Raw genomic sequence first — 15311 nt, 5'->3', positions numbered from 1 at the left:
CAGAAAGATAGCTGTTAACCTCCACATCATCAGTAATGGTTTGGCGCTCTCCTTTATAGTTAATTTTCCGAAATCTTCTTCGAGATTGTCTAGCAGGAATTTCTCTTTGTAAAATACTATCTTCATTATCTTTGGCATTCTCTACCTGAAACACATGTTCATTTTCCCAATTAAATATCAAAATTTTATGTATTACTGACAGTCTGTGGAGTCTTAACAGGCTCATAAGGAAGCTCCATTTACTTCTTACAAGAAACTGCCTCAAGAAAACAGTCTGAGATTAAAGGTGATGTTATCATAAAGCTCTGGAGACCATAGTTTCCTTCCAGAAAACAGTCTGTCTCGTGCACATAAACATACATCCTCTAGGTAAAGTCACTTACCAGAAATGAAAGTTGTTAACTACACCTACGCATTCAATAATTACAACTTCAGAGTTCCTCTTACTAAAAACTGCCTTATTATGTACATATTTTACTTAGCAAACAATCATGGTTATGGTTTCAGCTAATTGTTAAAATATAAAACAAGAAAATGTTATGCAATTCTTTAATTTTTATCTTAATGCATGACAATAGCCACAAGTAAGGCTGGCATCTTTTAAGTAGGAAGATAAAATGTAAAATTAACATTTGTTAGGAGTTTAAAATGGGCCAGCATGCATATATATTAAGCACTTAGTTCACACAACAGCCCTGTAAGCAAGTATTACTATCTCTACTTTCTTCCGGCAAAGAAAAATCTCAAGATACTAGTGACATTCCCGTCTCACAACAGTGATACTTATTAAAGGTGAGTTGGCAACCTGGGCAACATAGCAAGACCCTATTTCTACAGGGGGAAAAAAATTAGCCAGGCATGGTGGTGTCCACCTGTAGTACCAGCTACTTAGGAGGCTGAGGTGGGAAGATGGATTGAACCCGGGAATTCAAAGCTGCTGTGAGCTATGACTGCACAACTGCACTCCAGCCTGGGAGACAGGACAAAAGTCCTGTCTCAAAAAAATTTTAAAGAAATTTTTTAAGGTGAGTAGGAATATAGACCCCTCCCTCTCAACAGCTTATGCCACTGACACAAGACTGCACCGCCTGTCCAATCACAGACTACGCCATAATTTTTTAAATGACTATTTTTATGAAGGCGTATTGACATGCTCTAAAATCTACCTTTATAACTAAGCTCACATCTAATAAATAACAAACGGTGGTTTCAGTTTTCCCCTATAACTACTCTTTCTGCTAATGTCAGAGCTCTTGATATTACCAAAAATTTCCTAGCCACCCACCCAAGCACAGTGGTGGCTCCTTATCTGAGGGAGATACATTCCAAGATTCCCACTAAATGCCTAAAACTGCAGATGGTACCAAATCCTATATATGCCACATATTTTTCAATATTTACATATCTATAATAAAGTTTAATTTATAAATTAGGCACAGTAAGAGATTAATAATAAAATACAATAATAACAACAATATACCGTAATAAAAGTTATGTGGAGGATGCAGTGGCGAGTGCCTGCAGTCCCTGCTACCAGGGAAGCTGGGGCAAGAGGATCACTTGAGCCCAGGAGTTAATGTCTATCCTGGGCAACACAGAGACCCTGTCTCTTAAAAAAAAAAAAAAAAAGTTATAGGAATATGGTCTCTCTCTCCTTTTAAGTTTAGGGGTACAAATGCAGGTTTATTATATAGGTAAACTTGTGTCATGGGGTTTGTTATACAGATACTTCAGCACTCAGGTATTAAGCCTAGGACCTATTAGTTATTCTTCCTGATCCTTTCCCTTCTCCCACCTTCACCCTCCCAAAGGCCCCTGTGTGTGTTGTTCCCCTCTGTGTGTCCATGTGTTCTCATCATTTAGCTCCTCTCTCTTTCAAAAGTACCACAGTATTGAAAACATGGAAAGCGAAACTGTGGATATGGGGGTGTGAGACACTACTGTATCTTACCAACATTCTCAGAACCCCTGCTTGTCTTCCAGATCTTAAGTTCGGTTCTCTCTCAGATTGCCAATTCTTTATAAATCCCTCTCATAATGCTCTTTCATTCCCATTACCACCACTCCTTTATTCAAGTCTTAATCTCAGTCTCAGACTACAGCAATAGGTGATCCTGCTGCTTTAGGCATGTTCCCCTCCAATTCTATCATGCATGGTCAGACCAATCACCCAAATAATCACCATTACTAAGGTTTGCTGTTCAAATTGCCACAACGGACCTCTAATGTTTGTATCAAATAAATTTTAAACTCTTACATTTGATATTCAAAGGCATTATAAACTCCATCCCCAAAACACTTTTACCACCTTATCTTATACATACAATCCTGGAAAAGCTGCTCCCTTATTTGCTTTTCAACAAAAATTTTCATGAGATATGCAAAATTTTCTAATGATTTCTCAGAAAGAGCTGATGTCTAATGTGTTCTGCTCAGTGTGGGTTCAAGAATAAGTAGCAGCCAACTCAGTGTGACTATTCACGTGCCCCTATAAATAACTTATACTCTGCCAAGTAACTTAATTCTTCAATTTGTGTTATCATACCCATTCTGTCTTCATATGTTATCATTAAGACACTACTTATCACAACTGCCATCTCTTCCATAATGATAAGAGACATTCTCTCAGACCTCAACTGGCTTATTGTGTATACACACCTAGACTTCTCATAAATGGGACATGTTCTCTGCTGCCTTCCTATCTTTACATATGCAGCTGTCATTTTTGCCTAAAAGCCCATTCCCTCTTTGCCAACATACTGGCCTCCTACCTACACCTTAGGACCTAGTTCAACCAATCTCTCCTCCACTCCAGAAAGGTATTATTACTCTTTATATAGCAGTAAGCGAATCAACATCACTAATGAGATGACAAGCTCTCTGAGACAGGAACTGTATTATGTCATATATTCATCTTTGTTCACCTGATATTCAAGATATCTGCCAAAATGGGTGTTTAATTATAATTTTCCCTTTTGTCTCAAATACATTAGGCCCTTGGAATTATATATAAAGTCCTCAAAAGGTATGCACAAGGCCATGTATCAGAAACTAACTTACCTCATTTAAGGCCCACAATAATCCTATTACATAGCTACTTTTCCTATTGTAACAGATGGTACAGATTCTCATAAAAGTAAATTCACAGGCCAGGTGTGGTGGCTCATGCCTGTAATCCCAGTACTTTGGGAGGCGAAGGCAGGTGTATTATAAGGTCAGGAGTTCAAGACCAGCCTGGTCAAGATGGTGAAACCTTGTCTCTACTAAAAACTACAAAAATTAGCCAGGTGCAGTGGCAGGTGCCTATAATCCCAGTTACTCTGACGCTGAGGCAGGAAAATTGCTAGAACTTGGGCAGCAGAGGTTGCAGTGAGCCAAGATTGTGTCACTGCACTCCAGCCAGGGCAACACAGTGAGACTCCATCTCAAAAAAAAAGAAAAGAAAAAAGAAAAAAGTTAATTCACCCAAGTAGGTGAATCAGGACCCAAAACCCAAGTGTGACTAAAAAGTCCAACTTCATACTGCCCTATCCCAAAAGCTAAAACAGATTATCTACTTCAGGCAAAAGTCCAATATTATGAGATTCTTAGATCTTTTAATACCTACCACTTACTGAGCAATGCAGAGATTTGAACTACAAACGCTTTACAGAGTAAAAATGGAAGGAAAAGGCTTTCTACATTTCAAAATCTTGGAAAAAGTATCAACTTCAAAGAAAAACCTAATCATGACTTTTATTTCAGGAATAAAAAGAATTAAATGCCCTTAACAAGGTTTCCACTGAAAATAACAGAATTGTGGTATCTAAAACATTAAAGCCTGCATTAAAAACAATGTACGATTAAAAAAAAAAAAAAAAAACACCACAAAGAGAACAAAATGGCACAAAAGGTACAGAATCCAAAGGCCAAGAACGATGTAAAACCAAGAATACTTGAACTTGGGAAACCAATAAAGTCCCTGATCTACCAGACAGTTTCGGTTAAACTCTAAGACTTTTCACTCTGATGTTTCTAGGGAGTGAGAGAGACAAGAGATGAAACAAGAGACTCTACCAAAGTTGAGGAAGCTAATAGAAACTACTCATAAAGCTCATGCCAAACAGCTACACCCTTGTTACAAGGGTAAGCAAGGCACAAGCAGAAGGGGACAGGAAGAAAACTTGCTTGGCGCCAGAAGAAGGAGAGGAGGGGAAGCAACTAAACAAAAATTCCCTTCCCCTAAGAATTCAAAACCACAAGCCATCCCTCATGCAGATCTGTAGTTTGAATTCATAATACCTCAAGCATGCAAGTAAACTAAAAGACATTCAGCACTATTAATATGCAATAGCCGGGCGCGGTGGCTCAAGCCTGTAATCCCAGCACTTTGGGAGGCCGAGGCTGGTGGATCACGAGGTCGAGAGATCGAGTCCATCCTGGTCAACATGGTGAAACCCCGTCTCTACTAAAAGTGCAAAAAATTAGCTGGGCATGGTGGCACATGCCTGTAATCCCAGCTACTCAGGAGGCTGAGGCAGGAGAATTGCCTGAGCCCAGGAGGCGGAGGTTGCGGTGAGCCGAGATCGGTCATTGCACTCCAGCCTGGGTAACAAGGGCGAAACTCCGTCCCAAAAAAAAAAAAAAAAAAAAAAAAAAATATGCAATAGCAGAAACAACAAATACAAATGCAACCTTTTTTTTTTTTGAGAGGGAGTTTCACTCCTGTCACCCAGGCTGGAGTGCAATGGTGCAATCTCGGTTCACTATACCTCTGCCTCCTGGGTTCAAGCTATTCTCCTGCCTCACCCTCCAAAGTAGCTGGGATTACAGGTATGCACCACCATGCCCAGCTAATTTTTGTATTTTTAGTAGAGATGGGGTTTCATCATATTGGTCAGGCCGATCTCGAACTCCTGACCTCAGGTAATTCACCTGCCTTGACCTCCCAAAGTGCTGGGATTACAGGCGTGCATGAGCCACCATACCCTGCCAACAAAAATGCAACTTTAACACAAACCTCAAAGTACTGTCATACCTAAAGTTCCAAGACATATGAACTCATACACAAACACACCAAAAAAAACCCACCCCAACTACATCAAAATCATGAGGATATAAGACATAATTAAAAATAATGAGCCCACCCAAAAAGCAGAATTACACTTGAAAACACTCCAATATACCGAAAATATTAGAGAACAGAAAGACATAATTTAAAAACTTGCCGACAAAAGAAAACTTGAAAATGAGCCAGAGATGATAAACAGCAGCCCAACAGGTAAGGCCTGACCAGGACAAGAAAGTCCTAAGTGCCCTCCTCCCCACTGCCAGGCTAGCAAGCAATAAGGAACAACCAATAGCAATCTACATTTGGAGGAGAGATGAGAAAATGAAGAGACTTTGCTGAAGCACAAGAGCACAGAGAAGTCTTAAAACTGAGTGGAGCAGGAACACTGAGAAAAATCTTCCAGCAAACTCAAGGACAATGTAACACTAAACAAATTTGAAACCACTGGTGCACTGAAGGTAACATAACAGCAACAGAATCTAAACCAAGCTCAACTCCAGTAGAAGTGTGTTCATCTCTAGGCCTAAAACCTACAGCCCTATACCCAATGCCTAATATTAAATCAAAAATTACAACTCACATAAAAAAGGAAAGGTAAAACAAAACAAAACAAAAACACTGCCAAGAGACAAAGCAATCAACAGAGCAGTCTACAGAAATTAGAGTGGATCCAGATGCTAGAACTACTAGACAGAGAATTTCAATAAACTATTAATGTATGTTCACTGGAAAAGGTATAGACAACACACATCGATGGAGAATTTTAGCAGACAAAAGAAAAATATAAAAGTAAAATGAAAATGTTAGAAACAAAAGACAAAGTAATAGAGATAAGAATGTCTTTGACAAGCTCATCAGGAAACTCAACACAACTGAGTTAAGATAAACGAAATTAAACATAGGACAATAAATTACCAGAGATAAAGAGGAAAAGAGTTAAAAAAAAAAAAAAGAAAAAGAAAAATGAAGGAAGTGAATGGCATATTAAGATGCAACTAAAAAGACAGTTTGTAAACTGGGAAGATGAATTCACAAGATTTATTCAACAAACAGCAAAAAGTCATCATCAAGAGGTGAAAAATAAGAAAGCTTAGAATAGAGGATAGATTGAAAAAAAAAGTTCAAGAAGGTGATATAGAACAAGACCATATTCAAGGAAAAACAAAAGAATTTTTGATACCTAAAGCAGTCCAACAAATTCAAAGCAGTATAATTGGAAACTACAACACCAAATTACAGAGAAAATACAAACAAGACTTTTAATGAAGCCGGAGAGAAAAAAAAGAGATCAGGAAGGCAATTAATGTCTGACTCCTCAAAAAACAATGAATGTTTAAAAAAAAAAAAGAAAAAAGAATGTATTGATTGTTAATAAAAAATAGTTCTCCTAAAATTGTGTTAATGGCAAAACAATCCTCTAAGAATAAAGAAAAATAATTTTCAGACAAATAAGAAATTAAATACCTGAGATACTTAACACCAGAAGATCTTCAGAAAAGAATTTTTAATGGATGTACTTTAAACATAACACAAGTGTTCCCATTAGGATGATCTCATATACAAGAAAGAATTAAAAGCAAAAAATATTAAATACATGGTTAAATAGGAACAAATAATGACTGCATAAAACAGTTTAAGGCAAAATTTATGGCATACATAAAATACTGGACAACAATAGGAATTACATTTGGATACTAGCATTAAACTCATTAAGTTTAGCTACTTATTGGCCTCAGGTTTTTTTAAGTAGATTTTTTTTTCTTTTTTGAGACACAATCTCACTCTGTTGGCCATGCTGGAGTGCGGTGGCACGAACTTGGCTCACTGCAACCTCTGCCTCCCAGGTTCAAGTGATTCTCCTGCCTCAGCCTCCCAAGTAGCTGGGAGTACAGGCACATACAACACCTGGCTAATTTTTTTATTTTCAGTACAGATGGGGTTCCACCATGTTGGCCAGGCTTGTCTCGAACTCCTGATCTCAGGTGATCTGCGCACCTCAGCCTCCCAAAGTGCTAGGATTACAGACATGAGCCACTGTGCCCAGCCTAAGTACGAATTTAAAAACCATCAGAATTGGCACTAAAAGAAGAGCCCAAACACCATTTCTAAGAGAGTATGGTGGGGAGGAATGGAAGAAAACAAACAAACAAACAAACACAAAGGAGGGCAAAAACAAAAAGAGGGGAAAAAGCTAGAACAAACACAAAGCACATAATGTGGTAAAAGTAAATTCAAACCTATCAGCAATCACAATGAATACAAATAGAACAGACTTTCCAGGTAAAAAATCTCACTTCAAATATAGAAAAAGAAGAAACAGACCCCAAGTATTAAGGTTCACAGAATCCTGATACTTTTGAGAGAAGCCCAATAATTTTAAATATTTCTCTGCTTACTGGAAAAGGAAATCCCAATCTGTTTCTTGATGTCCACACTGCTATAAATCACTAACTTAATAAAGGTTTGTTATCCTTTTAGTGGGGAAACAGTACTTACTATCATCATAATCTGAGCTCTATAACCACTAGGAATGGTTTAACTACTTGGGTGTCACTGCTTCTAAGCTTTTGGAATGTACAACCCTAGGAAACACATCTTTTTATTAAGGTGGAATAATCTGGTAAATACTTTTAAAAAGAGGAAAAAATAGTCATGTGTTGATGCTGACATTTCCTATTGACATTTTAGACTGGAGTTTTTCTTTTTTTTTTCTTTTTTTATTTTTATTTTTAAAGGCTAGTCAAGTGAAGCAGTGGGAGAGGAGAAGAAACAAAGAAATCTGTAAACAGGTTGTGATCAATTAGTTGTAAACACCACTGCACTCGGACCAGCCTAGACTGGAGTTTTTCTTAACATATTTAATTTTATACAACTCTTATGCTAAGGTAAAAATCTTGATTACTAATGACATTTATTTATGCATTAATTATATTAACTATAATTATAAATTGCAATTATTCCAATTAAATGTATCATAATAGAACTTTTCATAATATACACATAAAAATTACCTATACATACATAATTGCTTTACATTAACAATATCAACATTACTACTAAATCCTAGTTACATTATCTTGGATACTAATATTTATATACGTATATAGGTTTATGTATGTGTTATGTTAAATTACAAATAGTTACATATAATGTGCATCTGTATTACACACATACACAGCCATGTGTCACTTAATGATAAGGGTATGTTCTGAGAAATTTGCTGTTAGGCAATTTTGTCATTGTGTGAAGATCACAGAGTATACTTACACATAGACAGTATAGCCTACTACGTATCTGGGCAATATAGTATGGCCTATTGCTCCTAGGCTACCAAACTGTAAAGCATATTACTGAACACTGTAGGTAATTTAAACACAATGTAAAGTATTTTTGTATCAAAACACAGAAAAGGTTCAGTAAAACCATAGTATTTTAATTTTATGGAACCACTGTCATACACGTGGTCTGTCATTACCAAAACATGGCTATGCAGTGCATGACTGTACAAAAAAACTATAAAAAGACCACTAGTAGGCTGGGCTCAGTAGCTCACACCTGTAATCCAGCACTTTGGAAGGTTGAGATGGATGGATCATTTGACGTCAGGAGTTTGAGGCTGGCCTGACCAACACGGTGAAACCCATCTCTACAAAAAATACAAAAATTAGCTGGGAGTGGTGGCATGTGCATGTAATCTCAGCTACTTGGGAGGCTGAGGCAGGATAATCACTTGAACCTGGGAGGCAGAGGTTGCAGTGAGCCGAGTTTGTGCCACCGCACTCCAGCCTGGTCAACAGAGCAAGACTGTCTAAAAAGAGAAAGAAAAAAGACCACTAGTAACACCAACAATGAGACAACCGGCTCTTTCTGTGCTTGGGGACATACTACTTAGGAATGTACAAGTAAAATACTTTCTCTCAGTCACCAGAAATAATAATTCTTGGTGCAATTATACCAAAATTTTATATATATTAAAATCATTTATTATTTTTTGGGGGGAAGAGCAAATTTTTCTCCTTTCGAATTGTTTGTAGAACATTAAAAGATTTACATGGCTCCCCTAAAATTGCTCTTCTTTCTCAGGTGTCTTCTAGTTCTTCTTGCTTTTTTATTCTTTTAAATGGCACAAAAGGCAAAACACAAAATAAACACTATACCTCATGGTATATTTCGCTGTGATTTCATTAAATTCATAATGTAAACTAAGAAAAAGTAATATTCTTATGATGCTAACTCCATACCTAAGAACACTGTATCGCCTTTTAGTTCAAGTTTAATTTTTTATTTCAGAGGGCACTTATAAACATTGTTTCTGCACATTTGTTAAGCTTAATCTTAAGTGTTTTATTTGTCAGTTTTATAGATGGAATCTATGTTGCCCAGGCTGGAGTGCAGTGTCTATTCACAGATGGGAATAGTTGGGACTACAGACATGTGTCACAACACCCAGCTTAAGTATTTTTCATACAGTTTTTATAAATGTATTCTTCTTCCCTTACATGACACATATGTTACAGATCAATTTATTTATCCCTATTTAAAAATATGCTGGAATTAGGATGGGGATTGCGCTAAATTTTAGACAAAGTTTGAGATAATTTTTATCTTAAAAATATTGGCTCGGCACAGTGGTTCACGCCTGTAATCTCAGCACTTTGGGAGGCCAAGGTGGGCGGATCATAAGGTCAGGAGTTCAAGACCAGCCTGGCCAACATGGTGATACCCTGTCTCTACTAAACTCCAGAAAGTTATCTGCGTGTGGTGGTACGCATTTGTAGTACCAGGTGCTCAAGAGGCTGAGGCAGGGGAATCACTGGAACCCAGGAGGCGGAGGTTGCAGTGAGCTGAGATCCTGCCACTGAACTCTAGCCTAGCGACAGAGCAAGACTCCATCTCAAATATAAATACATATGTTCCAACTGATTTAAAGATCTAAAAACAACTTTTTACGGTTTTCTGTGTAAAGGTCTCCTACAACCTTTTTTTACATTTAATCTGATGTATACAGATGGTTTTGATGCTTATAAACTTCCATTTTCTACTTGCCTGTAAGTAGAAATATAATTGATTTTTGTGTATGAACATGTATTCAATGACCTTGTTGAAATGACATAAATTTCAAAAGTTCACATTTAGGTAATTTGGGGTTTTCTACATACAAATCATTTTCTGCATGACAAATCATGTCATCTGTAAATCACAGTTCTTTATTTTTTTTCAATCTCTTTTTCCCTTGCCTAAATGCATCTCCTAGCCAATAGTTTTGGTATGGTGAGCTTTCTCCATATATTCCCAAATGTTGGGAGAAAGTTTTCAATGTTTATTATAGGGTTTCTGCAGGTAACAATTAGGTTTTGAAAGTTTCATTCTCTTCCTAGCTTAAAAGCTTTTAAAATCATCAATACGTTTTGATTAGAGCTTTTTCTGCATCTATAGAAATTATTACCTAATTTTTTTCTCTAATTCTATGTAGTGAACACATATTTTCAAATGCTAATCAATTTGCAAATCTGTAAATAAATTGAATTTAGTCATGTTGCTTTATTCTCTATATATATCACTAGAATTTGACTACCTAAAATATTAAGATTTTTATATCTATTTTCATTTAAAAATACTAACCTATAATACTGTTTTTGTAAAATGCCCTTGTTAGGCTTTGTTTTAAAAGTTAAACTAGGCTCATAAAATAAGGGGAAGAATTTAACCTTTGTCTATTTCCTGTTAGATGCTAAGTATAATTTCTTCCATTAATATTTGGAAAAATTTACCAGTGAAGCCACATGGGTCTGAATTTCTAAATGAAAAGGTCTGTAAATTACAGATTCACTTTCTTTTCTAGATACTGGCTTGTGCAGATCTTCTGTTTTTGTGTGTATGTACTAGTTTGGTGACTTGTGTTTTTCCAGGAATCTGACTATCTAAAACTTCAAACTTACTTGCTTTAAGCTTTCCATAGTATCACCTCCCTTATTAGCATTTTTAATATGTTTGCTGGATCGTAGTAGTGTATCCTTTCTCGTTCCTGATACTGACTGTATGACATGTTTTGTTTTCTGATCATCTTTGACAGGGGTTAACAAATTTTTCTAGTCTTTTCTGAGAATCAACTTTGTCCTTTGTCAATCCTCATTATTCTAAGTTTGCTTCTATGCCTCTGATATTTATTTACTTTATTTACTTATTTTGAGACAGAGTCTCACTATGTCGCCCAGGCTGGAGTGCAGTGGCATAATCATGGCTCACTGTAACCTCCGCCTCCTGGGTTCAAGCAATTCTCCTGCCCCAACCTCCTGAGTAGCTAGGATTACAGGCACACACCACCACGCTTGGCTAACTTTTGTATTTTTTGTAGAAATGGGGTTTTACCATGCTAGTCAGGCTGGTCTCGAACTCCTGACCTTATGATCCGCCTGCCTCGGCCCCCCAAAGTGCTGAGATTACAGACGTGAGCCACCATGCCTGACCCAGTATTTATTTTTATATTGATCTTTATTACTTCTTGGTTTGTGATTTCTATTCATAAGCTGCTCTTTAATTTCCTGACATGGATACTTAACTCACTGTCAGCCTTTCCTCTTATAGCATTAGGGCTTTAATTTCATAACAAGAAAGGCTTAAGATGAATTCTACACATTTTAATATGTCACATTTATTCATTCAAAATATCTTCTAATTTTCTAAATAAATCTTCTTTTACAGGCAATTTAGAGCATACGTCTGAATTTCTGAAGTTGTATTTTGTTTTAGCTGTGTGTTTACAATTGGTTTTTAAATTAATTTCATGGTGGTCAGAAACTATAAAATTTTAAATCCTGAAAATTTGAGACTTGCTTTATGTCCCAGCATATGATCAAATTTAAAAACCATTCCAGCCGCAGTGACTCACTCCCGTAATCCCAGACCTCAGACTGAGGTGGGCAGATCACGAGGTCAAGAGATCAAGACCATCATGGCCAACAAAATGAAACCCCATCTCTACTGAAAATACAAAAGTTAGCTGGGCATGGTGGTGCACACCTGTAGTCCCAGCTACTTGGGAGGCTGACATAGGAGAATTGCTTGAACCCTGGAGGCAGAGGTTGCAGTGAGCCGAGATCAAGCCACTGCACTCCAGCATGGCGACAGAACAGAACTTCATCTCAAAAACAGAAAAAAAGAAAAAGAAACATTCCATGTGCACTTGAAAAGTAGGCATATTCTGTTGTTGACAGGTATAGTATTCCCTGTATGTCTCTTAGGTAAAACGTGTACATGATGAGGTTCAAATCCTCAATATTCTTACTGATTCCTGGTGTGTGTTTTGTCAGCTACTTTAGAGGTATATTAAAATCTCCTGGCCAGGAACATCAGCTCACATCTGTAATCCCAGCACTTTGGGAGGCCAAGGCAAGAGGATAACTAGAGGTCAGGAGTTCAAAACCAGCCTGGCCAACATGGTGAAACCCTGTCTCTATGAAAAATATAAAAATTAGCCAGGTGTGGTGGTGCACATCTGTAATCCCAGCTACTTGGGAGGCTGAGGCAGGAGAATCACTTAAACCCGGGAGGCAGAGGTTGCAGTGAGCTGAGATCTTGCCCTTGCACTTGAGCTCTGATGACTGAGCAAAACTTCATCACACACAAAAAAATAAAAATACAATCTCTCACTGTGATTGTATATTTGTCTAGTTCTCATTTTACTAAGGGCAATTTTTGTTTTATATATTTTCAAGGCATGTAAAGCTTCAATATTGTTTAACCTTGATAGAATTATCCTTTTAACACTATATGCCATTCTTACATTAAATAATGCTTCTAGCCCTAAAAGTATACTTTGGGCTAGTCATGGTGTCTCACACCTGTAAGCCCAACACTTGGGGAGATGGAGGTGAAAGGACTGCTTGAGACCAAGAGTTCGAGATGAGCCTGTGAAACATAGCAAGACTGTCTCTACAACAATTACAACAAAATTAGCTGGGTATGGTGGGGTGCACCTGTAGTACCAGCTACTCGAGAGGCTTAGGCAAGAGGCTTGCTTGAGCCCAGGAGTTCAAGACTGTAGTGAGCTATCGCACCACCGCATTCCACTCTGGGCAAGACTCTGTTTCTTTGAAGCAAAAAAAAAAAAAAGTTAAAACAAGGAGATTACTTTATAATGTGTCAGATTAAGATGACTAACTTATCAGATAATCAAGAATGTGTTAAGTAACAGACATTTCCAATCACCAGTGGAGTTATTCAAATTTGTGCAAATAGACAAATAAAACCATTTGATATACCTCAACCAGGCATTTTTTAACAATTCTGAAAATTTTCACTTATTTTGGATTGTTTTCTCCTATAACTCATAAAGCATTTAAAACTCTATCAATCATCAATACATTTAATTAAATTTTTGGAATTTAAAAATTAGCAGATATAAATATATGTACTTGATGTGGCTTTTTAAAATACTTGTTTTTCTGAAACACTGAAGAATAAATTGGAGAAATAATACTTCCTAATCCCAAAATATGTCAACATATATCTGTTAACAATAAGGACTTTGTCTTACAGAACCACAGTATGGTTATCAAACTCAGGGAATTTGGTATTATCCAATCTGCAGTCTATATTTGGATTTCATCAATTGCATCAACAATGTGACTTGTAGCTATGCCTATTATTTTTCCTCTTCTTCCTCATATGAAAATATTACATGACGTACAATAAGCACTAAAACAGGATATATATACCACTGAAGTAAAAGCAGTATTCTTCTGCATATATTATGAGAAATACATCAACTGTAATGTGAGAAAATCAATATTGCCTGGGGAGTTTTCTTGCCATGTTCCTCAATACATACATTTAAAAGAATTCTGAGGCTCTAATAGGAATCTCATATACTCAGTGCTTAAAGAAAATAAATACGAATCAATACATACTCCATCCTTGAACAAACTTGAATTCAAAAAATGTTCACTGAATACTTACTATGCAAGCAGCAACCTGCAATACTATGGGAGATACAAGTGGAATAAGACATAATATTTCCCTGTAGGAGCTTAAAATCCAGTTGTTCACATAAAATTAGGGATAGTGAGTTGATGGTTATATAGATGATTCAGTTGAAGATGATCTTCAAATAGAACACAAACTATCTGAAGATATCAATCTGACTATAGCACCATGAAATGGAAAAGCAGCTTAGCTTTGAGCCTTTACATTAAAATGCTTCATTAAGAATTCAATTTATCTTCTCAACAAATCTAATCAGATGACATGATCATCTACATGAGATCCCAGTAGGACAATGAGTCCATTCAGTATATGCTATTTTCTAGTAAGTTCATCTTAGAACAAGGTAAAAGGGAGCTGTGTTCTTGATTCTTCTAATACTTAAAACAAAACAAAACAAAAAACTACCCAAACAAAAACCGTATTCTAAAATTACATTAACTACTTAGCTCTTTTAAGAAAAAATAAAGAATTATTCCTTAAATATACCCTTAAATAAAACTTTATCTTAAATAATTTAAAAGTGAAAATACTAAGACCATTTCTTATTTGGATCTAATTGCATGTCTTTTTACTTTTCTCTACTTCATTCTCTCCAGTCTAGGGCACAGACTATAGAATTCAAAGTTTGTTGAAAAGGAAAAATTGAATGAGAAAGGAAATTGAATGAGAATGGAGAAATCACCTGAGGCTGAGCCCAGTGGCTACTGCCTGTAGTCTCAGCACTTTGGAAGCCCAAGGTAGGTGGATCACCTGAGGTCAGGAGTAGGAGACCAGCCTAGCCAATCTGGTGAAACCTTCTCTAATTTAAAAAAAAAAAAAAAAAAAATAGCTGGGTGTGGTGGCAGATGGCCATAATTCTAGCTACTCAGGAGGCTGAGGCAGGAGAACTACTTGCAACTGGGAGTTGGAGGCTGCAGTAAGCTGAAATTGCATCACTGCACTCCAGACTGGACAACAGGACCAAAACTTCATCACCAAAAAAAAAAAAAAAAAAATCACCTGAAAAATCATGGCCCCCTTTTAAAAGTTTTTAATTTTCTGGTATAAGGGGTAAAAAATGCCAAATATGCAACATGTTATATATAAGTGTATCATGTTTGACACTTCTTGAGGATCAAAAAAAGTCTGAATAGACAGAAACAGATAAACTTGATAGACGGTTCTGATGCTACTTGATAAAACCTCTAAAAGGTCATAGTAAGTGTTAAAAGCCTACCACATGTAAAGTTAAAACTGAAGCATATCAAAAATAATTCAGCATTCTTTAAAGCTCTTA

General features: G+C 36.6%; 1 protein-coding gene and 1 pseudogene across 15 annotated transcripts in view; both read right to left on the bottom strand.

Annotated features, from left to right (window-relative positions):
• Nucleotides 1–15311, bottom strand: part of RAPGEF6 (Rap guanine nucleotide exchange factor 6) — a 246205-nt gene that overhangs the window by 158447 nt on the left and 72447 nt on the right. For 14 of the 15 annotated variants that reach the window (XM_074381725.1, XM_074381732.1, XM_074381717.1 and 11 more), the window contains one exon: nt 2–145. The exons of the other annotated variant lie outside the window; for it this stretch is intronic. In XM_074381725.1, the coding sequence (XP_074237826.1) occupies nt 2–145 (144 nt within the window). The remainder of the gene's footprint in view (nt 1; nt 146–15311) is intronic. 15 annotated transcript variants of the gene reach the window in all.
• Nucleotides 152–15306, bottom strand: LOC141581784 (putative uncharacterized protein encoded by LINC00596; annotated as a pseudogene).

The sequence above is a fragment of the Saimiri boliviensis genome, chromosome 1 (assembly GCF_048565385.1).
Source record: "Saimiri boliviensis isolate mSaiBol1 chromosome 1, mSaiBol1.pri, whole genome shotgun sequence".
NCBI lineage: Eukaryota > Metazoa > Chordata > Mammalia > Primates > Cebidae > Saimiri > Saimiri boliviensis.
Note: the sequence above shows the minus strand (reverse complement) of the source record. Positions and strands in the feature narration are given on the sequence as shown.